Source organism: Diabrotica undecimpunctata, chromosome 3, assembly GCF_040954645.1.
Source record: "Diabrotica undecimpunctata isolate CICGRU chromosome 3, icDiaUnde3, whole genome shotgun sequence".
NCBI classification, from domain to species: domain Eukaryota; kingdom Metazoa; phylum Arthropoda; class Insecta; order Coleoptera; family Chrysomelidae; genus Diabrotica; species Diabrotica undecimpunctata.
The window spans coordinates 105,828,766-105,853,814 of NC_092805.1; the positions used below are offsets into that span (position 1 = coordinate 105,828,766).

Genomic DNA, 25,049 nt, shown 5'->3' on the forward strand with positions numbered 1-25,049 from the left:
TTTATTTTGATACGCTTTTCGTTAAAATGAAATTTTAAAAACGAAGATTGTGCCGTTCCTGCATTTTTGTGTGGCGAAGCTCTAGAATTTCTGAAGGTCGCACATGTCTTTGTAAACGTCTCCCTATTTCATCACAAATATGTTCAATACGATTTAAATAAATCTCATGATTTGATCGCTTGGGAAGCTGCTGTGATCGTTCGGTTGCAATAGTAACAAGAAGGCGGTCGTTTAGCTGTTTTAGCCCTGCCACGCCGTGAACCAAGTTATCGAGTGAGCTCAGTTTCTTTCTCTCCGCCGACAGACTTACAGTAACGTTTCTCACAGTTTCTTGCTAACCGCGGCTAACTTCTTAAGCCGCAGCAACAAAATTTGTGCTCGTTGCAATACAGTAACAATGACAACACTACACAAGGGACATACCACATTTCTGTATTGTGAAACACTTTGGTTTGGTAATCAAAACAATGCCAATTGTTTTTAAAACTATGTATTATATGAAATTTAAAATAAATTGAGTTTACAAGTGAATATTTTAATCCACTAAGCTTAGATCAACTAGAAGTCTTTCGAGTTCACTAACAAATTAACAGCCGGATGCTTTTTTGTACCTTTCAGACACATCCTTCCAATTTACAATTTCAAAAATAGCATTTACATAATCTGCTCTGACGTTCTTATATTGCAAGTAATAAGCATGTTCCCATACATCAATGCCTAAAAGCGGTATCAAACCAGTAGTTGCCTGAAGTGGATCCTGGTTTGCACATGTGGCGATTTGAACTTTTTCTAAAACAAAAAAATAGAGTAGGTATAATTGTAATGTATAGTCACCGGTTTTGGATTAAGTAAATAAGCAACGGTTTAACTGACCATCCGTACATTTACGATTTATTAACAAAAAATGAGGGCAAACTGGCTTATCTTACAAAAAAAATTAATGAGATCCATAAAATAAATAACCCTGACAATGTTCTGAAGACCCTCAACATTTCGAATCAAGTCCAAAATTACTGCTGCTGCTAGCAACAAAACTCGAATATTACAAAAATTGTTTTGTATAAATTCACAAACAATTTAAGCGATATGTATAGTCAATACAGACAATAAATTTTTTTTGTATTTTCATTTACAAATTTATTTAATTTTTTATTTACAAATTTACCTAACTAGACAATCAACTTAAAAACTATTAATATCACATTTAATCACATATACTCTAATCTGTAAGCTACAGAATTAGGTAATCAAAATTAAGATCTGCAATAAAAAATAAGAATGGTAAACTGTCGGAAAACGATGACCGTAAATACCTCAACTCAAAATAAATAATATGTGGGAAGAACGAAAATTTGAAATTCATAATATGTACCATATTAATATATCAAATGCGTGCAATTCAGGAACATGTAACTTTAGATTAAATTTTGTTTAAATTAGAAGAATTAGAATAATTAAAGGTAATTTGGTGACATTGACAAAACAAGTTTATGTCAAGTCATACACATAACATAAATTTCAAACTTAAAAAAGATGATATCAGAACAGGGCTTTGAGAAAGATGTTCTGTTGTACATAAGTGAATTGTGTTTCTCAGGAAATATCCCAAATTTAAAGAAGAGGACTTTTTTTATATATTTAGACAAAACATGGATATTTTCTAACCACAAGAATATGGCAAGATGATAACATAAATTCGATTAAGCATACTGGATTACTTCTCCCTGGATTAAGTAAAACCAGCATCATTGTCTTAGACAATAGGGCTTCCCGTTGGAAAATATTAAACAAAAGTCCAACAAATTGGCGAAATGTAGACAAAATGAAAGAATGGTTGCCAAATGACTTCATACTGATTGCACAGCATGTATTAAAATCTGAATTATTGTTTGACAAAACAACATGCAAAAAGAAAAATCTTTGTGATAAATCAGATTACTGAAAGTTACAGTTATCAAGTTTTGTCTTCCACCATAACACTATCAGTTTAATCCAATTGAATATATATGGGGAATAATAAAAACTATTATGAAAACCATGCTGAGCCTAATGGTTATACTGTCAAGAAATATGGGGGAACTATATATCCAAGTGCGAAATATTAATTGAGGATTGATGGATTCATGAAAATAAAATAAATGAAATAAGCCCAATCATAATAACAATTAATGGTGACTACGGTGATGGCAATAATGTTATGAACAATGCTGATTAAACCGTTTTAGTGAGTGTGATTTATTTGAAATTGAAACTATGTCGTAGGTAAATTTGTAAATATAAAATAAAATAAATTTGTAAATAAAAATAAAAATATTATATTGTACATATTATTGACTATAGATTGGCATTGCGGTATTGAAATCAGAACTTTGAACAAGTCAAAACTTGTTCAGAACATGATTGATCATATTGTATGTTACAACATATATGTATATGGTTCTATTAGTGCTACAATCTGGCAAATGAGTGGTTCTTTACATTAGACGAAGAAAAGCCACCAGCAAAAGACTACATGGAAGGTTCAGTCTCATAGCTATTAGACATTTTAGAAAGGGTCAGGCTAGAGATTGTAATCCAAGACTAAAGGAGCACAACAGATATGAAAAGGTTGTAGTGGAATAGACCAAAAATTGAATCTATCTATTTATATGTGGCTTTGTACATCCTTGACTGAACTCAAGGTGTGGTATAACCTATATTTGGCCTATTTTGGCTACATAATGTTATTCAAACATTTTTTTTAATATTGGTATAAGTACTGTTCTAAAATCTTAAAAAACAAGAAAGTTATTAAAAACATGCATACACAGAGATAAACTATTTTTGGCCTGCACCTCAACAGAAATTAATAAGGACCATATATGACCTGTAACATGGTAACATGTTAAAATCATATTGGTGAAAGTGAAAGAGAGGCAGTGATGGCGGTATGACAGTTAATAGTATGATAAAAAATAGACCTTGTGGAATAAAAATACATGTTTTTTATTTATTTTGAAAATATTCAATCTGTATTAGTTTTTGGTGCAGCAACCTGTATAACTTATTTGTTATTATTAGTCAGTATTTGTTAAAAATTATTAATAAGAAATCAATAAAGTTAATATAACTACAAACTTGTACTAGGATGTATTATTAGTAATAGTTGAGATGAAATTAGAAAGAATGTCTTTAAAAAATGTTGCCAATATTTATAGAGGCCAAAATTGGACACTATGCCAAATTTTATTAAGGAACTTTTTGTTACATAAAACTATATTTTTCTAACTGAGAAGTGGAACTTCAAATTTATACAAATAAATAAACATATTTTATTCATATATTATTTGAATAATACTAAAATTCATAAAACCAAATGGTTTATGTAAGTTCTTTTTTTTTTTTTAATCAAAAATTAACTCAATTTTCATCCATATTTTTATGGAATAACTAATTGTTTCTTGTTTCCATTCTTATCCATTAAAACTTATTTTTTCTCATTAAGTTTTCTTGATCTCATTCTTCATTTATATGATCTGACTAGCCAAATTCTTTTTCATCTACTTTCCCTTTATTTTGTACAAGTCTACATTGCCTTCCTCAGATTTACATAAAATCTGTTCCCTCTAATATTACTTACCTTGTGCAGCAAACGTGGTGCATGTTAAGTGAGAACGAAAAATCTCTCATATTTTGATGTTAGAAAAAATGCTTAACTATCTCTTTTAATGAAAAAGAAAAAGAGTTGCTTTATTGAAGTCCTCGTAGACATACCGTCTCAGGACTTGCAACTTATTGCAGAGTCATATGTCACCATGTTACCAATCCAAAGGTAACTTTACCATCTAAATTGTAAAACAGACATAATGTAAACTAAATTTCAATTAGCAATTTTTAAAGGGTTTTTAACCCCATATTTAGTGGCTACATCCATGTATTAACTTGGTACTGATGATGGAATACTTATTCCGAAAACGTTTTGCCAATTTAACATAGCCCAACTGGGTTTTTTATATACCTTTTTATAAAGGATTTTATTCAAAATTTTTAATATATGGTATACAGCCAAACACAGGAACTTAGTTTCCTTGTGGATTTTGAAAAAAAAAACTGTTGAAAGTTAAATGTATTAACTATCTAGGTATGTTCATAGGCAGATTATGGTAGAATATATTCCTGTGACAATTAAATAGCTTGTAGTCACTCTTAGCAAGCTGCAATAAAGTATTAGTGTCCAAACAGTGTTTAAAACACTCAAAAATGAGAAAAATATAATTTTAGGTGCTTTGAATCATGACTCAAAAATAAAGTTATGGGCAATAATGTAAAATATAATGAACATGAAAAGAAAAGTTTAAAAGATAATAATAAAACATGACACCATTTTTTAAATTGCCATAGAATAGAATATAGTCAATTTAATATGTTTAGCTGAAAAATTAACTTCTTTCTATTAAATTTAAACTACCTTTCATACTAAGAATAAAAGAAAATAACTTGTAGTTATATAGTTATCATATAAAACACTGGGCTTAAAAGCTTCACAAAGCTAATATTAATTATTTACTATTACCAAACTATTACTTTACAAAAACTTGTTTTGAATGGTAAATATATTGAATGAATTCTTACTTGAATTGGGATTATATCCTAACCATCCCCATCCAGAGCCTTGAATAGCAGTAGTTACAGCTGAAAGTTGTTTTTTCATGTTATCAAAACTTCCAAAAGCTTCATTTACAGCAGTGCATAACTCTGCACTGGGATTTGACTTAGAAGGAGATAAATTTTGCCAGAAAATAGAATGGTTCAAATGACCACCCCCATTGAACTTCAATGCAGGTGCCAACGAAATAACAGTACTAAAAAATAGTGCAAACGTTTACTTACAGAATTTTATTTTATCTTTACCTTACTTAATATCTCCCTTAGAGGCAGCAGCTTGCAATTTTTCTTCAGCAGCATTTAAATTAGTTACATAAGTGTTATGATGTTTAGAGTGATGTAAGCTCATAATATCTCTTGAAATAATAGGTTCGAGAGCAGCATATTCATATGGAAGCTCAGGTAGGGTATGCTTGGCTCTGACGGCACTTCTAAAATTCCAAACAATTATTATATATTAAATAAAAACTTACTCTGAAACTTACCGAGTTGTAGTCCTTGCTACAGTTGCTAACTGCCTTGACACGAACATATTCTTTTACAAATTAAAAAATAAAATAGTAAAGTCCAAAAGCCGACAAAAATTCGGTTCGATCTCTGCTCTCCAGCTGAACAGATTGACAGTGACAGTGACAAAGTGACATAACAAGTGTGATTTTGACATAAGCGAATGTGACATAAAAACAGCTAATTACTATTTAAATGGGAATAAGCCACAATTAAAGGTTAAAATACGTTTATTGACGTTTCAATTTCCGAAGTGGAAATTGAAACGTCAATAAACGTATTTTAACCTTTAATTGTGGCTTATTCCCATTTAAATAGTAATTAATTTAAAATGCCACAAGAAAATAGCTTCAAAACAATATAAAAACAGCTACACCTACATTGTAAAAAAAATTAACAGAGTACATAAATTATTACCAATATACCACGTTATAAATACGTAATTATATTAAATATACGTATAATTTAGTGGTATTTTTACTGGTTTTTTTACATAGTAATTTTACTTCGTTCCTAGTTTAATGAGGGTTATAATTTCTTAGCGTATTTAAATATTTACTAAAAAAATTTTACAGTGTACGTAACCAATTGATTTTGTGTGAGGACATTACAGATTTTTCTTTTTTTTCGGGTTCAGGTGCATGGGAGACATAATTTACCAAAGGGACCATGTTAATTATATTTCTATCTAAACCACAGAATAATGAACAATTGTTATTTATTATGTGTCTAAACCACTCTAAACCTAATTATAGACTATAAATATTTCTATTACTGAATTTTTTTTCGCTTAATTTCAAAACACACAAACTTGTTAGGTCTATATTCTTTGTTGTTAGTTTTCGAAATCTATTAAAATATTTTTTAACTTTAAATTGGCTATAATAACGTTATGAACAGTTAAAACAATGTTCCCACTTAGAAAAAATTGTGTTATAATTTGGGTTGGGAAATAAAGCCAAGTAAGTTGAATAAACAAATTTTATAGACACATAGTATTTAAAGAAGACGAGCGGTCAATTTGAAGTGCCATCTAGTGTCACTGATCGGAGTAGAGCCACGTCACTTAAAAGAAGTCAGAATTCCAAAATAATATCCCAAAATGAATATTTTCAGACTTACAGGAGATTTATCCCATTTAGTGGCTATAATTATTCTTCTGCAAAAGATTTGGCATACGAGATCATGTGCAGGTAAGTCTCATTGGTATATTTGGTCATTTTTGCCGGTACAAGCTACGTACACAGATTTTTGTGTTAGTTTTCTGTATAATTCTTTTTCTCAGCATATCCTTCCCGTATTTGATAATCATATTGTAATTCTTAATATCTGTAATATAACAACCTGAGTTTTAGTAATAACTTTATTAATTTAATAACGCCCTTTTATATAAAACCTAACCTTCCACGTCAATGAATATGATAGTATTTTTACCATAATTGAAATTAGTACATATAGCTGGATAATGTACATTTATACATTGTTAATTAGCTACCCAGCTATAATTTTATGGCACATATAATGAAATGTTGGTTCCTTTTAACTAAAATACTGTAGTTATGTTTATAATTTATTATAAACATTTTTATAATCAATTTTTCAAATGAAAAATGGAACATGTATTAATAATAAGTGTGGCACAATTATAACTTAAAATAGAAATTTTTCTCCCTAAAAATCTATTTGAAAAACTTTCAGAGTAATGAACAGATAATTGAATACAAAAATGTTTTTTGTTTTTGCTTAAAACATGCAAATTCTTTTCATTTATAAATGTTATAAATGTAATGTTATAACAATATTTATATTGTTAAACAACAATATAATTATTGTCGTTTAGCAGGTGATTATTAAAGTCTGTTAGATATATCTAATAGATTTTCTAAGACACCTAATTTTTATATAGTGGATGGTTGTAGCTCAGCGACAAGATACTGGCTTTATAAGCCAGAGCGCATGAGTTTAGAATCTTGGCATCAACAATGACATTTTCATTTCTAAACATGATATGAGCTGTTCAATGTGCTTCAGAGGTTACATGAAGCCGTTAATCCCCCTTAGCTATTTAAAACAGGGTTAAAGATATAAATGGTGCCAGAACCTATCAGAAAGAATCTTCCTGGCAAAAATGCCATACAATATTACTTATTATTAATATTATTATATAAGACACCAAATTAATTTGATTGTTTTATTTAAGGATTCAAAGTAATTTGTATAATAAATTGTTTTTCTATTTACTACTAAATTTTACTGTTTTAAATAAGGTAAAATGACATTTTCTCTGAAACAGTTCTCTGTACAGGAAATGAGTCAATGCTCACAATCTTAAGTAGTTTTTATTGTTGCTAAATTTGGGCATACAGTTTTTATTACAGAAACAACAAATGTTTCAGATGGACATAGGTAATATACATTGAAGTAATTGTGGCAACTGCACTTTCTTAAGCCCACTGCTGTCATCAAGACCACATGTTGGAAAATCATACAATTCCAGCAGAGTGATTATTTCATTATTTTTTTAAGAATTGAATTATTTTATTATAAATTAACTCTATCATTATGTCTCTGTTAGTGCCTTTGCCACTCTGTGAATTTCATAATTACCCAATCTTACCTTACGATTATGGGAAAATAGGTATGTGACTTCCTATGTTTAAAGCTTTTACCGAATGAATTTCTTAAATTCACACATATCATTGAAAAATGATTATAGTCTGGATAATATCTTAACTGGTATATGATCAATAAATTGGCAAAAATGTTATTTAAAACATGCGAAAAGTTTTTGCAATCAGTATTTATCGTTGTTGTTATAATATAGGCTGTTATAATTATTGTGTTCAATTGCTTTGTCTTAATAGTTTTCGTACCTATTTTGTTAATTAGTTTTTTACTTTTATTTTGAAGTAAGATAAAATATTAGGTTAAAGTAACACAATTTTTTGTATATTTCATTAGTTTTTCATAGAATAAATATATATATATATATATATATATATATATATATATATATATTATATAACAAGTGGTATAAGTTCACGACATTCACGTCATAGACCTGTCTCACGAGACAAACAAAAACAAATTATCTGGACGGTATTAAACGTATTGTGAAAACCTGTTAAGTTAGATGAAGACCAAAAAAATCCTCTGCAGAACTGTACATTAATTATTCTTTTAAAATAGGGCTCTAACTCTCAAATATACGTGAATTATTATGAAAAGCATTACAAGAACTTAACTTTTGATGTACAAAACGATGCCGAAATTCCATGTTAACACATTTATTATAACATGGCGACATAATTATCTACGCTTCAAATTTCAATACAAGACTTTTAAGATGCTTTTATGATGCTTCTATGAAAGAATAAATAATTACGAATTCGGATAAATTGTGCCGACCAAATATTAATTTGCTAAAACGTATCGTGAATTCTTCTGTTGTTACAGCTGGCTAACTGAAAAAGACTGCATATTACCCATTAAAATGTAGGGAGAGCTATCAAAATGTAAACTGATATTATTTCATCAATTCGAATATCATATACCATTTATTAGTCACATTTTTTAATTTCTTTTCAGAGTAATTGTAGGCTGTCGCTTAGTGTCGTGGGATATATATTTTTTTAATTCATGTTGAAAATGTTTTTCTGTATACTTATGATGATTGACAAACTCATATTAGTAGTTATTTTGCCAATTAAATACTCATCTTCAAAAAAGTTAAAGGTGATATCAAATTCTTGTTATTGTCAAAAACTGTATGCTGTCAATTTTGAGTTGATTGTATTTAGTCATTTACAAATGATTATAATCTAGTATTCTGCTAGGTACTGTATGGTCCATTAGGTCTCTTTTTCTTTTAAACATCTTAAATTTGAATAGTTTGAGAACATTATCATATAAGAAGCAGCTTTTCGAAAAGTGGAATTGCATTGTATTCAATCTTTGTTTAGGAGCCAGAGCATAAGGAGAAATATACAATATACCTGTTAACAAGTGAAACATCATCATCATCACTGGCTCGACAACCCTTTTTGGGTCTTGGCCTGTTCTAGGATTCTTCTCCATTCCGATCTGTTTCGTGCTTTTTTTCTCCAGTTTTTTATTTTTAAGGTTGTTATATCACTTTCTATTTGTTCTAAGTATCTCAGTTTCGGTCTTCCTCTTGTTCTTTTTCCTACTGGCATCTGTTTGAATATTTTGTTTGGTATTTCGCCTTCTTCCATTCTTTCTACATGTCCTATCCAACGCAGCCGTCCTATTTTGATGAATGTTATAATATCCGGATCCTGGTATATTTTGTATAGTTCAGAGTTGTATCGTCTTCGCCATATTCCGTTTTCTTTTGTGCCCTTATATATGTGTCTCAAGATTTTTCTTTCGAAGGTGGCTAACAACGTTTCCTCTCTTTTAGTAAGTGTCCAGGTTTCTGAGCCATATGTGAGTACCGGTCTTATTAGGGTTTTATATATTTGGCATTTTGTCTTTCTTGCGACGTTATCTGATCTCAGGTGTCTAATTAAGCCATGGTAACATTTATTTGCAATAAATATTCGCCTCTTCACTTCCTCCGTAACGTTATTATCAGACGTGACTAGGGATCCCAAGTATATAAAGTTTTTTTTTTTTTTTTTAAACAAGTGAAACACCTAAGTTCAAATTTCCCCATTATATTTATTTTTATTATTTTATTTTAAGGTTAACTATAACAAATTCATAAAACAAATATTTGTTCTTATGCAAATAAGAACACATTGATAAGCTTATTTATGTATCTACTGTAAGAAACCAAATTTAAAAAGTCTAGAATAAAAATAAACTAATTGAAACAATTTATCAGCTAAGCAAATAATTATGTTGATTTTTGTTAACTTATAATACAGTAAAAAAAAATGAAAGTAAAGGTTGGTTGATCTATAATTTGATAGACTTAACTCATTTGAATAAATTATCCAAAAAACTATCATTTTCAAAACTTTACTTCAAAATTATTGTTACTTTATGTTTAAAAACTTACTTTATGTTTAAAAAAAAAACATATAATCAATACTTAAGCAATATATATTATGAAAGTTACGGGAAATCTTCCATATTTTATCTTAAATTCGCTATTAGGCGTTATGTATCAACAACTTTCATGTTAATTTAAATAACAGTACTGTAGTCTGCTTTACAAAAACATGGTAACTAGTTGGAATTAAAAATACTCCCATCTTTTAATATACTAAAGATCTAATAAAAATTAAATCCTCATAAATATTACTTTTTCCAATATCTACCTGTTGATGGTATTCTCAAAGATCCTAGCTCTATTTTCATAGAGCCATATTTCATTTATAGCATTGTATGTTACATCATATCTTTCCAACTGTATAACCTTCGTTCAACCTACATTTATCAAAATAAATAAATAAAATCTCGTAATGTTCTAAATAATTTCTCATCCAACATATAATTTCATCTTTTTAGATTAATTGAGACTTATGATTATGTTTTCCCATCTCTCTTCCTATTTTTTCTCTTGTTATTTCAGGAATATCTTCTGTTACTGTGTCCACAATTTTATCTAAAGTTGGAATTTCGTTATTAAAATAGGATGAATGTACTTTTCTTCCTCCATGTTTTTCATCTTATTTGATAGGTTTGTTTTAAGTCTTCTAAAATCATCCTAGCATGATTCATGGTTACACTTTTCTCTTCACATATAAACCGGTAGATGATCATTTTCCCAATTTGGATGATCTTTGAACATAGTTCCAGATACAGTCGACACTTTTTACACTATATTTTTTTATTTATAGCTAAGGCCATTTAGTTTCACGTTTATCCTGAATGAATCCTGAATGATTTTCCTCTCTTTGAATTTTCTTTAGGCCTTTAAATCTTGCCTGGGTTTCGTTTTGATTTGTGAACACATTGAGAATTCCACATTCGAGCAACTGTTCCATACACCCATAAATCCTTTTGTAAATTTTAAAATGTAAAGCAGGGGAATCCCCAAAAAACATTTCTTATGTTGTTTTTTTTTTTCTGTTTCAATACATTAGCTACCATGTAAAATAATTTTATTCGTTTTTCTAAAAATTGTCAATTTAAGAACACAAATTTGTCTATAAAAATCAACCAATTATAAATTCAATAATACTGTAAAGGAGTGGTTCTCAACCCTTTTGAGTCATGTACCACAAAATTCTATTTATTATTTTTTGTACCACCAAACTGAAATATGTACCTACTTATCTAGCTATTATATATAATATATTAACTATAATTTGTATGTTGGAATTTTAAGGAATGGAAAAAATAAAATTCAAAAACAGTAAAAATTTTTGTAGGTTATATTTATGTAGGTAGCATAACAAACTAATTAGTGAGAAGATTGTGCTTGAGCATTTCCACATAATTTATTAATATATGGTTCAGTGTTACTCCAATATAGTCGAAGATCAAGTTTTACATTAAGTTTGTTTCTTTATAAGTTCTTAATATTTAGCATTGTGGAAAATCCATTTCCCCGCAGATATGTTATCGAAAAGGGTATCAAGTATTTTAAAGCGCGTTTTGCAAGAGAAGGGAAATCATAATTCCGTCTTGCCTAAAATAATAAGATATTCGTATATCTCAGAATTAATTCTAATTTCATTATCTGTAACGAAGTTGTTAAGTGTGAAAAAATCGTGCATTAAGCTATTTTCAAAACTTGTTTTTACAAGTTCAAACTGTATTTGCCTTATTCCCCCAAAGGTAAACCCAAATTCAAATCGTTTAGTCTGGTAAATATATGCTAATTGGCACAACCAAATTTTGTCAAAAAATTTATTTTAAATCCTTTATAAAAGGTATATAATAATTATTTTATTATATACCTTTTATTTACCGTTTATTATATACCTTTTATAAAGGATTTGAAATAAAAAATTTTGTGATACATGGTATACAGTTAGCTACAGGACCTTACTTTCCTAGTGGATTTCAAATTTTGTCCTTAATAAAAATTTTGACTTAATAAAATTTACTGCTTTAACAGCCTCATTCAAGACCTGATTTTATTCATCTGGCATCTCTAGCTGCCAAAGCTTGTCTGGGTATGCCGCAGTGAATAAAGACTAATTCAGGTGCGACTGCTTTAATTCTTGTTACAACGCCTCCACGTTTTCCTGTCATTGCACGTGCACCATCTGAACATACCCCCACATACTTCAGTCAATCCAAACCATGATTTGTAATAAAATATTTCACTTTATTAAATATTTCGACTGATATCCTACAAGGAAGGGACTCACGAAATAAGAATTCTTTTATTTCATTCCCGTGCAAAAATCAAAAATAGACCATTAACTAGGCAAAATGTGTTACATCGGTACCTTCGTTCATGTGTAAGGCCAAAAAATACTGCACTTTATTTGTGCTATGACGGTTTCCTTAACACCATTGGCCATTTCAAGTATTCTATGACTAACTGTAATATCAGAAACTAAAACGGAAATAAATTGTTTGGTGTCTTTGGCAGCTGCTAAAATAAGTCTTCTCTTCCCCATTTGTATGGGGGTTTTCCACACTTGGCTATTCTTAAACTGCTCTAATATTATACATTGCGGGCGTGGCTTTTTATTAACATCGACAAAAGAAATCACATTTTTAAATAATTTGAATCCTATATGTCTGGTAGCTGTTTTTTGTTTTTTTACAATTTAAGTTTAATTCCAAGTTTGTTACCTTGCTTGAAATAAATGGTAAATCACTTGTTTCATTAACAGAACATTCTTCTAAAGCTTCTACAGGTCTCTTTAACCATTTATCCATTACTTTATAATTAAAATATCAAGGTATGCTGCTAACGTAAACTCACTTGTGTGTACTACCACTAACTTATCATACTAAACTTAAAGGCGATTGGCGACTACTCCGCGATTTCACAATCAGTGTTACGGGCGTGACCGGCATTTCGACAATGCCCCTTCTCGCATTTTAGTTTTATAGTCACCTACTGAACTTATCTTAAAATACTATTTTAATTGTTTTTTGTTATTTTATGCGGTGCTGATTTTAGTTTTTTTTGCGTTTTGCGTACCACCGCAATTTATGATACGTACCACAGTTTGAGAACCACTGCTTTAAAGGATAACTTACCAATAAGTTACATTTTCCATTTCTAATATGTTCACGATACATTCATATAATATAACATTATGTTACAGGTATATCAGGAAAAAGTCAGATCCTCTTTGCTATAGTCTACACTACTAGATACCTTGACTTAGTGACATCATATGTATCTATGTACAATACTGTTATGAAATTTGTATTTTTGGCCACATCATATGCAACTATTTATTTAATATATATGAAATTTAAAGCCACTTATGACCACAACCATGACACATTCAGAATAGAATTTCTCATTTTGCCATCGTTTGGTTTGGCTATGCTCATCAATCACGAGTTTTCATTTATGGAGGTAAGTCATTTTTTTGTATTTGTTTGTGTCTTTAGTTTAAAAATTATTTTTTTGAAGCGAAGCTTCTATACTGGCGTTGCATTATTTTTTTCTCTACAGCAAAATGCTGAGGCGAGCGTTACGGGTAGCGTCATGAAATAGCGGTTCTTGACATCGCGCATCGGTTCACTACTCTCGATCAATTCGTTTCTGGTCATCATATATTTACTCTAAGCGGGTTTAAATTAAAAACTGCACCAAAAATAACTAACAAAATATGGATATTAAATGAGAAGTAAAAAATTAAAAGAATATCTGTCATTAATAACAACATTGAATCATCATATCATTGACAAACTTATCAGGAAAATATAATTCAAATTACTTCAGCAATCGGCATTTATTAACAACCAATCAATGTCTCCTACTTATAGGTATTTACCTTTTCATAATTCAATAATATCAGAAAAAATTAAACACATCTTACTGAGTTGTTTTGACAACACTCACATTTCTTATAATGTTGGCAACATTCTTAACAATATATTAACTAATACCAGAGATTCCATCCACTATATGAACCGTAATGGAGTTTACATATTGTCTTGCTCTGATCGTGATGTTTCCTATATTGGCAGAACATATAGATCATTATCAACTATTTCTGCAGAACACTCTCAAACAGGAAAACACTTCAGCATTTTCCCACCACTTGAACATTTCTGATGGTGTCACATTAATTCACAACATACAAGACAAAAATATTTTACGTCTGAACCTGTATGAGGACCTGGAGATTGTTACAGACATGAGGTCTAGCCCCAATTGCGTCAATCCACTCTTCCTTTAATAGTGACTTCACTCCTATACACCCTCAACTTTTCTCCTAATTTTCAGTTATTTCTGTTCAGTCAGTTCAGTTACAATTCCCACTACTTGATTACTATGGCCCTTTCTTGTCCTCTTCTTAACTAGCATTTAACTTTGGACTTCCTAACTAAACACCCATTAAAACATTCATAAACTTGTTTCATTGTATCATCCTCTTTCTTACACTTCCCAACACACAGTAATTAATTTAATTCAGCCCATTTTTTCATATTCAATCCACACTTCTTCATATGATCTCTTTAAGTTCCATCTTCTATCATTTGACATTCCATTTTAGCCTGTATTTTTCACATCTTTACTAATACAACCCTTCGTTTTCTTTGATTCTGTTTCTACAATTTAAATATTTTTTCACCAATTCTAAAGTTACTCTTAATGATTTTTCACTTCATACTTTTAGTGTCCTGTTTTCATAACAATTTTCTTTCTCTACATTTCAATTTCATCTTTAGTTAACATTCTACAACAATACATCCTCTAACCACAATTCTAGTCCGCAAAGTTTATTTTATCTTTTTACATTTGTGCATAATTTGCACACTTTAACTAACATTACATAGGCAACCATCTTTACAATAAATAAAATATAATTTAGTGGGGTTTTTACATTTATTCTATCACTTTATTCAGTTTCCTACCTCCTTCATTGTCACGTAAACATAATTATTTTTAAAATATAGTAATTTTTCCTTACTAACTTATCATCACACAACATTATTTATTAACTTATCTCGATACATCATTTCTCAAATGTAAGATTATGCAATAACTGCATTTAATCACTTGTCGTTACTTTGTTACCTAATAACACTTATTTTACAATAAACTAATTTAATTTACCTTATTACTTCAATTTCCACTTAGTTTAATTTTTGTCTAAAGTACAAAATTTTAATTATTTAATACAATATTTTTACACACAATACCTATATGGTGTTTTTTGAGTGTTTGCCAAAAATCCACTATCCATTGTCTTGAGGAACTGTAAATTTTCAATTAATTTTACTTCCGTCTTGACTTATTCAGTTGGCTTGTTTCTCACGGTGGGCAAAGTAGTTAGTTCCCTTTTTCGAGCACAGAAAAAGTATGTTCCCTTTAGGTGAAATCTCGTAACATCGACCTTGTGTCATCACCTTAATAAGTATAACCATGATTGTCATGTAATTTAAAAATTTCAGTAGCTAGTTTCAACTACTTTTTAAAATATAAGTATTTTCCACATTTTTAGAAACTTAACCGTCAAAATTTTACCTGTTTCTTGTCATTTTAAAGTGGAAATATACTTTAACGTTTCACTGATGGTGGTCCGACTGGACCAAAAACATTTTGGAATCATTGTAATCCTTTTGGATAAATTTTAATTATTTTTAATAAAATAATATACCATTATACATCAGAAGTTTTTACTTCTTTGTAAGTTTTTTTAAACTATGGTATACAGCAAACTACACATATTATTTAGTTTATATTATAATTAAATTTACTATCAAATGGTAATAAAATTATTAATATTTGGTCCGAATCTGACAGGCTTGTCATAAGTAAACAACGTATGCCTTGTTAATACGTTAACAGGTGGCGTTAGGAGCAAACATAATAATTTATTGAATTTGTTTAAAATATAAAAAATAAATAAATAATAAAGGTACTACTATTTTAATGGGAATAAGAATTTAACTGAAAAACTGAAAAACAGTTTTGAAAGAAAAAAAATGGGGATATGTTACCGATATCACACGATCACACGTAAACATAGTGGTTCACAAGCATAAAGCCGTTAAAAGATTCGATGAAATTTATTCAGCGAATTTGCATGGTCTCGAAAAACTCCAATCTAGCCACAATAAAGAAACATCGCAACAAGCTGTCTAAGTGCTTAAAACATTAAGACATTAAGACAACCTAAGTCATGAGCTATACTTTGTCGCTATCAAAGCAACTACAGGCTGTTAACACAGGCCTCATTTTGCAACTTTTGAGATATAAAGTTGACGAAGAGTACCTCTATCTCTATGAAGAAGTAAAGGTGTTGCTTGAAGAAATTGATGGGATACTGCTTATGTCACGTATCGTCGGAAGGCAGTTAAAGGCACTATCTGGTGTGCTACCGTCAAATTTTGCGGTCGGTTATGAAGCTTTTAAGTATCAAATATCACAAAAGTTAATAAAATAAACACATGGTATAATAAATATGTTATGTAGACTTGAAATGTTGAAATGTTCACACTATTTTAGGGCCGATCCTAGCAGGAGTGTAATTCGTGTGCCTCTCACCTCACTTCCTCTTAAATTAGGTTTGGAATGCTTAGATAGATAAGTGCAACCGAAAACTATATCCAAATATTTACAAATTATTGCAAACGTTGGCTACCCTACCTGTTTCCACTGCTACCCCAGAAAGGACTTAAGCCTAAGAAGACATAAAAGCTACTTGTGCAACACAACGAGTAAAACAGATTGAACGGAAGAGACAGGGCAACTTTAAAATCTTAAATGAAAGCCCCTACTTTTAATGCAGATTCGGATTCTACGCGAATCTGGTTTTTTTCCATTCACAAGAGATGGCGCTGTAATATCAAAAAAAAAAATACAGTCAGAAGTCAGTGCAATATCAGAAGTTTGTAAACAATTTTTTATGGTAATAAATTTTTTTACGTAGAATCTGAATCTGAAATAAAAAATGGGGGTTTATATTTAAGATTTCAAATCTGCCTTCCGCTCCACCCCCAGGAGGTAGAGGTGAGGAGTTGTGTTTGGTGTCATTCGATAATTTTTTTTAAGATGGACGTGACTAATTTGCAAAGAATGATTTACCATTGCGGGTTACAGCTTGTTTATCGGAAAATAAGAGAATAATTATAAATCATAAATAAATGTAGTATAATCCAGGTAACTATTTGGATAAATGTTTTAAATATTTGAATCTGTAAAATAAAAATATCATTCATTTTGACCCGTTTAATTTTATTCATGATTTGGATTTGTATTCTCATTGTAAATAAAGTAGTTATAGCAGACTATCGGACGAGACTTGGCAACAACGTTCTAATTTGTTAAAAACGTGCATCTCCATCGTGTACTTCATTTTCTATCATCTGCGCACCTCGTGGCTCTTCGATATTTTGGGCTAGTGTAATTTTGCTCGAAATATTTAAAAAATAGAATTATATTACTAATGTAACTAAATACCTTTAGATTTAGACAAAAATAATGTTGGCAATTGTGGCACCCGCAATTGCGACCATGACGTAGGTAATTCTAGAAGCCAAACTTAGCTCTTTACCGGCAATCTTCTGGAATTTCGTATTATCGCATGGATTCTGCCGCCGTCCCTCCGCTAGCTATTCTATCTAGGTATTTCTAGAACAGATGTTCTTATTGTATAGGTCCCTGAGGTGGCCTTTGATTATTGAGTGTTGGTGAACTGTTTTATAAGCGATATCCGTGTGAATTGTAAGCGATAATTATTAATGTAAGAGAAAAACACAGAAAAACGAAACAATATTTTTGATACTTTCTTGTTCTCTATTACGATATACACTCATCATAAAATCCGGGTCATCTTGAAAATTTCAAGTTTCTTCAATATTTTTGCCTCTGGTGCAGTAATAACCTTTTTTTTGGCTAATGTATTTTTTATTTGTCATCAATGTTTGTTTTGAAAGAAAAAAAATGGTTTTTTATTGTTTTTATTGAAAAAAAACAGAAAACAAATCAAATTGTTGATAAAACAGACATACGAAAAAATATGGAAAATACAGAACGTGGTAAAAAATCAGTGAAATTTCAATGACCAATATTGTGTATTGCCTCCCCTTGCTCTAATAACCTCTTGCAGACGAAGGGGCATACTCTCAATTTTTCTCCGGATTACATGTTGTGGTATGTTATTCCACTCACTCACTAACAGATCCTTAAGCTCCTGTGCGTTGTTAGGAGGAGGTGTATGGGTTTGAATACGTTTTTTTAAATCGTCCCAGAGATGTTCGATAAGATTCAGGTCCGGAGACCTAGCTGGCCAGGCTACCCTCGTAATTACAACTTTGTCCATGCATTACATACTGATCCTGGCAACGTGCGATCGCACGTTGTCCTGCATAAAAACGGCGTTTTCTCCAAGCCCTGCCATGTTGGGCATACCATGTTCTTCCGGAATCTCCGTAATGTACCTTCGTGCAGTTAGGGACCCATTTTCGATGAAGGGTAATTCTGTGTGGAAGTCGGAAGATATACCTCCTCAAGCCATCACCGAGCCTCCACCAAATGGCATTCTTGGAGCAATGCAAGCTTGTGAAAATCGTTCACCGGTTCTCCTCCAAACTCTTACACGTCCATCGGATCCAGTTAGTCAGAAACGGGATTCATCTGAGAATAACACTTTGCTACAATCGTTAATTCCCCAACGCGCGTATTGTCGAGCAAAAGCTAGTCGTGCAACTCGAGGCACCCGGCGAAGTGGCGGTCCTCTAGCCATTACCCGAGAAAATAGTCAAGAAGAACGAAGTCTTCTTCTGACTGTTGCAACACTAAAATTGCGATTTCGTACTTCCTCTAGACGATTTTGATGCATAATCGCTGTTGAGGTCCGGTTTCGTAAAGACTGAAACACAAAGAAACGGTCATCTAGTGCCGTGGTCGTTGTTCTTCGTCCAGAGCCAGGTCGCCTGGTTAGCAAACTTGCCTCCTGAAAGCGTTGAAGCACTCGTTGAACCGTAGAAAGGCTTACTCCAACAGTTCTTGCGACTTGCCGTTGAGTGTGACCGTCTTCCACAAGTGCAACAATTTGTGCCGTTTCAACAGTCAAAGGCATTTTTGTCAAAAAATAAACACTAATAATGGCACTAATAAACACTAATGGTGGCAATAATAAACGTTTGTCCGTTGCATTTTAACAGAAAGTCGAAGCACAAACGAGACATTTAAAACAAGGGAGTTACAGGTAGCATTCATTTTGGGAAGTGTGCACTTTACCGCGAAATTGGCACTATTGGAATTCTTTGTTACAAAGGAAACCGCAACAATTCTCAGAAACATGCATTAGTTTGTATTTGTGTTATTATTATTTACGATAAAGCTCGTTAAAAATGAAATATCGGTGATTTTCAAGGTGACCCGGATTTTATGATCGCGAGTGTATTTTAATATTTTTAAACTTCCCAAAAGATGTTATATTTCAACTTTAATAAAATTTATAATACTTTGAGCTAGAAAGAAAGGCCTTGACGCTACAAAACATTTTTTAAATATAGAAATTACAGAGATTTTAACTTTGTATCTGATGTTTTTTAGGTCTTGTGGACTTTCAGTATTTATTTGGAATCGGTGGCTATATTGCCGCAATTGTTCATGGTCAGTAAAACAGGAGAAGCAGAAAGTATTACTTCCCACTACTTATTCGCATTGGGATCTTATAGGGCCCTATACATTTTGAACTGGATCTACCGCTATGCAACTGAAACTCACTATGATCTCATCGCTATAGTAGCCGGTGTTGTGCAGACTATATTATACTGTGACTTCTTTTATCTTTACATTACTAAAGGTAAGTTTAATTTTGAAAGTATGTACGTACCCCACTTTAAAACAGTTTTTAGTATGATAAATTTGGGTGTATAGTGAATAATTTGCTAATGTTCAGTAATCATTTATAAAACTGTTTATTCATTGTTGTCAATTAGCATTTTTATTTTGCTTTCTTTAATTATTCATTATTTACTACATGTATAGTCTTTTTTCTTTTTGAGTGTGGTAGTCAATAAAAAATAGAGCTTTGCTAAGGCGTACTATTTATTCTGAATCCAAGCTTTCGGTGGTTTTTTGCCACCTTTATCAAGGTCTACAAAGAAAATTACTATGTTGTAACAAATTAAATGGTGCAATAAAAAAGCTATAAAAAAACTTACCCGAATGTAAGATTCGTGGCATAAACAACAACGTTAAATAACATGATAATACTGAAAATGCAACTAAACTTAAAAATGTTACTGTTTAAAAAGACACTTTAAAAATTAATACATACGTTAAAAAAAGAAAAAAATAATAAAAATTAATTTTTAAACAGTAACATTTTTAAGTTCAGTTGAAATTTCAGTATTATCCAGACTCCTTCTGGATCCAGTATAACACCGGATCCAGAAGGAGTTAATAAAAATATTAATCAAACATAAACCAGAAGTGTTATTACCCTATCTGCAACAATTTTCTAAGACAAAAGTTTCCAGATGAACTAAATCCAGGTCAATGGACGAGATAAATTCGTTTAGACCAATTTGCTTGCTGGATACCCTGGGAAAAACAAATTAACTACTTATAAAAACATATTACAAAAGACGTTGGAATATCGAAACAACAATTTGGATTCAAAAAAAAAATCATCAATTGATGGAATAATAGTAGCAGAACAAGTTACAAAAAATTATGTGACAGTGGCAAGGAGTGTTGTCCAAAGAAAGAACTAAAGCAAATTTGACGAAGACGCTCATCTCCAAACGGGCTCATGAAGAAACATGAAGTCAGGAGAATTCTCACCGACGACGATAAAGTTTAGGTAAACTGCGAATCCAAGCTTACTAAAAGCTACAGTGAGGAAGCAAATAAAACTTGTTTGCTTCGTAGTGCGTGCCTTTTTATTAAATTAATAGTTCTAACCCTATTATTGCCACAAATTGGTTGCATTGCTCTTGTAGTGATCCTTTTCCAAGTTAACATGTACCTTTTACAATATATACATATATATATATATATATATATATATATATATATATATATATATATATATATATATATATATATATATATATATAAGAAAAAGTAGTCCAAAATTTTTTGACTAGTTTGGAAAAAATATGTAAATACTTTTTTCTTTTTGGGTGTGGTAGTCAATAAAAAATAGAGCTTTGCTAAGGCGTACTATTTATTCTGAATCCAAGCTTTCGGTGGTTTTTTGCCACCTTTATCAAGGTCTTCAAAGAAAATTACTATGTTGTAACAAATAAATAAATACGTTAAAAAAAGAAAAAAAAAAGAAAAATTAATTTTTAAAGTGTTTGTTTAAACAGTAACATTTTTAAGTTTAGTTGCAATTTCAGTATTATGATGTTATTTAACGTTGTTGTTTATGACACGAATCTTACATTCGGGTAAGTTTTTTATAGCTTTTTTATTGCACCATTCAATTTGTTACAACATAGTAATTTTCTTTGAAGACCTTGATAAGGGTGGCAAAAAACCACCGAAAGCTTGGATTCAGAATAAATAGTACGCCTTAGCAAAGCTCTATTTTTTATTGACTACCACACCCAAAAAGAAAAAAGTATTTACATATTTTTTCCAAACTAGTAAAAAAATTTTGGTCTACTTTTTCTTATATATATATATATATATATATATATATATATATATATATATATTATAAATATATATATATATATATATATACATATATATATTCATATATATATATATATATATATATATATATATATATATATATATATATATATATATATATATATATATATATATATGTATATATTGTAAAAACCACCTCTAGCACAACATACTAAACTGCAGAGATTACGATGGGCAGGGCACGTGGTCCGCATGCATGAGAATAGAATCCCCAGAAAATTATTAAATGCAAGAATGCAGGGAAAAAGACCTGTTGGAAGACCTAAAAAGAGATGGGAAGATGAAGTCGATGAGGATGCCAGGAACTGCCTGGGAACGCGTTCATGGAAAAGAACAGCGGTAAATAGAGATGGTTGGAGAAGCCTGTTGAAGGAGGCCAAGGCCCGATTTGGGCTGTAGCGCCATTGGATGGATGGATATATATATTATAAATATATATATATATATATATATATATATATATACATATATATATATATATATATATATATATATATATATATATATGTATATATGTATATATTGTAAAACGTACATGTTAACTTGGAAAAGGATCGCTACAGGAGCAATGCGACCAATTTGTGGCAATAATAGGGTTAGAACTATTAATTTAATAAAAAGACACGCACTACGAAGCAAACAAGTTTTATTTGCTTGCTCACTGTAGCTTTCAGTAAGCTTGGATTCGCAGTTTACCTAAACTTTATCGTCGTCGGTGAGAATTCTCCTGACTTCATGTTTCTTCATGAGCCCGTTTGGAGATGAGCGTCTTCGTCAAATTTGCTTTAGTTCTTTCTTTGGACAACACTCCTTGCCACTGTCACATAATTTTTTGTAACTTGTTCTGCTACAAATGAAATCGTAGGCTTCCACGGCCAGAGTCAGAATTATAGTTTATTCGTCTTCCGGGTTTGGACCGTGTCATTTGTGAGTGACCCAAAAGTGGGTTCATCTCGACGTTTCGCTACAATTGTATGTAGCTTCTTCAGGAGAACAAAAAGAAAAAGAAACAAAAGACAGGAAGATGGGTAGTTAGCAACGGTAACTCAGTTACTCAACGCAACCAGAGGCGAATACTAACTACCAAGATGGGCATTTGGTCACAGTAACTCAACTACTCAACGTAGCCAGAGGTGAAAACCAAATGCCAGGACAGGGATTCACGTCCAACAGCTCAGAACACTAGGAGGGAGGATTCACTCCCTGCCTCTCGACGCGTTAGTGTTCTGAGCTGTTGGACGTGAATCCCTGTCCTGGCATTTGGTTTTCACCTCTGGCTACGTTGAGTAGTTGAGTTACTGTGACCAAATGCCCATCTTGGTAGTTAGTATTCGCCTCTGGTTGCGTTGAGTAACTGAGTTACCGTTGCTAACTACCCATCTTCCTGTCTTTTGTTTCTTTTTCTTTTTGTTCTCCTGAAGAAGCTACATACAATTGTAGCGAAACGTCGAGATGAACCCACTTTTGGGTCACTCACAAATGACACGGTCCAAACCCGGAAGACGAATAAACTATAATTTTGTTCTGCTACTATTATTCCATCAATTGATGATTTTTCTTTTTGGAATCCAAATTGTTGTTTCGATATTCCAACGTCTTAAGTAGTAGTTAATTTGTTTTTCCCAGGGTATCCAGCAAGCAAATTGGTCTAAATGAATTTATCTCGTTCATTGACCTGGATGTAGTTCATCTGGAAACTTTTGTCTTAGAAAATTGTTGCAGATAGGGTAATAACACTTCTGGTTTATGTTTGATTAATATTTTTATTGACTCCTTCTGGATCCGGTGCCTTTTTGGACTTGAAAGTTGCTGCCTCTCTTAATTCCTCCATGGTGAAATCTATCGATGTTCTACTAATGTGGTGTATTTTAGTTCCACTTTGTCCTGAGAAGGGAACAGGTTTATTGCCACCGCCCATCTTCAATTTTCTCCAAACTTTGAGGCATTTCCGTTTTGTTGTTTTAACGAATATTTTGTAGGCGTTCCCCAGATGTCTTGTGCTAGTTTCTATAGTTATAGTTTGTCACATAAAGTTTTTCAGCATTCTCTTTTTTAGTCTTGTTTATTTCGTTCTTTAGAATCTTTATTTTCTTTGTATTTATTTTTTGCTTCTTTGACGTTGACACCTTTTCACCCTCCTCCTTGTTTCTACTCATTTTTTTATTAGGGTGTTTATTTCTTAGTTCCACCAATATGGTAAAAACACTTTTGAATTACTGTTAGGCGTTGCTAGTTTACAACGTTCTGTGTTTTCCATTATTTTGAGATCGCCGATGACGAATATTTTTTAATGTTGCTTTTATACATTTACGAATTTGTACAATTATAATTTGTTTTACTCTATAACAGTTAATTTTACAATAATGTCTGTTATTTTTGTTTTTTTAAGTTAAAACAAAAGAAATAACCAATTATTAATAATTTTGTTTTTTTTCTGTTTCAGTACTCAAGGGAAAGAAACTACAATTGCCCGCTTAAAACCCCTTATATAAGACTTAACTGTACAAACATTTTATTTTCAGCTAAACGGTATTAACACAATTATGCCTAATGATCATGTGTTTGGATAGCAATCAATATCCACATTTTATTTTTTGTATAAACGTTTACCATTTCGTCAGAAGTTTCAATTATATAGGATTAGAATTAAATAGTTTTTGTACAAATTTCGTTCATAATAACCAGAAAATATATATTTTTGTCTTTACTTTTAAGTATTTGTAATTAATTTTTTCGGGGTTGTTTAACCCTAGAGGAATTCTGGGCCCAATGGGTTAATAGTACTTTCGTGTTTTGTGATTGTTTTTAGAATTTTTTCCAAGAAAAAACTCGCCACCAAAGCATTTTTCGGGACAGAAAGTAATATAATAAAAATATTTAAAAATATATTGGTGTTCTTATTAAACTCCTGCAAAGTGCTTAATTTAAGGTGATTATTTATAAATTTGAATATTTTGATTTGCAAGCAATTTAAATGAAATATGATTATACTTCATTCCATTTTTATTTACGTCATGGAGAGCTTTGTACGCATGTAAACTAATGATACTTGCTTTAAAATTTTAAATCCTTATAGTGGTGTTGAAACATAATATTTGTATTCAATTTCTCTGCTATCAATGCGAAACATTTTGCATTTTATAGGTTAAAA

At 31.0% G+C, this 25,049-nt stretch overlaps 2 protein-coding genes across 2 annotated transcripts; one reads left to right on the forward strand and one right to left on the reverse strand.

Annotated features, from left to right (window-relative positions):
- Positions 1–474: 474 nt before the first annotated feature.
- Sod2 (superoxide dismutase 2) lies at positions 475–5,291 on the reverse strand. Its single transcript, XM_072526491.1, has 4 exons — positions 5,130–5,291; positions 4,896–5,075; positions 4,612–4,841; positions 475–789 (listed from the first exon to the last, which is right to left on the reverse strand). The coding sequence occupies exons 1-4, from the start codon at positions 5,174–5,176 to the stop codon at positions 587–589; spliced, it is 660 nt and encodes a 219-aa protein (XP_072382592.1). The 5' UTR covers positions 5,177–5,291; the 3' UTR covers positions 475–586.
- An 887-nt stretch (positions 5,292–6,178) lies between these two features.
- Positions 6,179–24,784, forward strand: LOC140437151 (ER lumen protein-retaining receptor-like). Its single transcript, XM_072526492.1, has 4 exons — positions 6,179–6,344; positions 13,359–13,618; positions 19,778–20,030; positions 24,342–24,784. The coding sequence occupies exons 1-4, from the start codon at positions 6,254–6,256 to the stop codon at positions 24,374–24,376; spliced, it is 639 nt and encodes a 212-aa protein (XP_072382593.1). The 5' UTR covers positions 6,179–6,253; the 3' UTR covers positions 24,377–24,784.
- Positions 24,785–25,049: the final 265 nt, after the last annotated feature.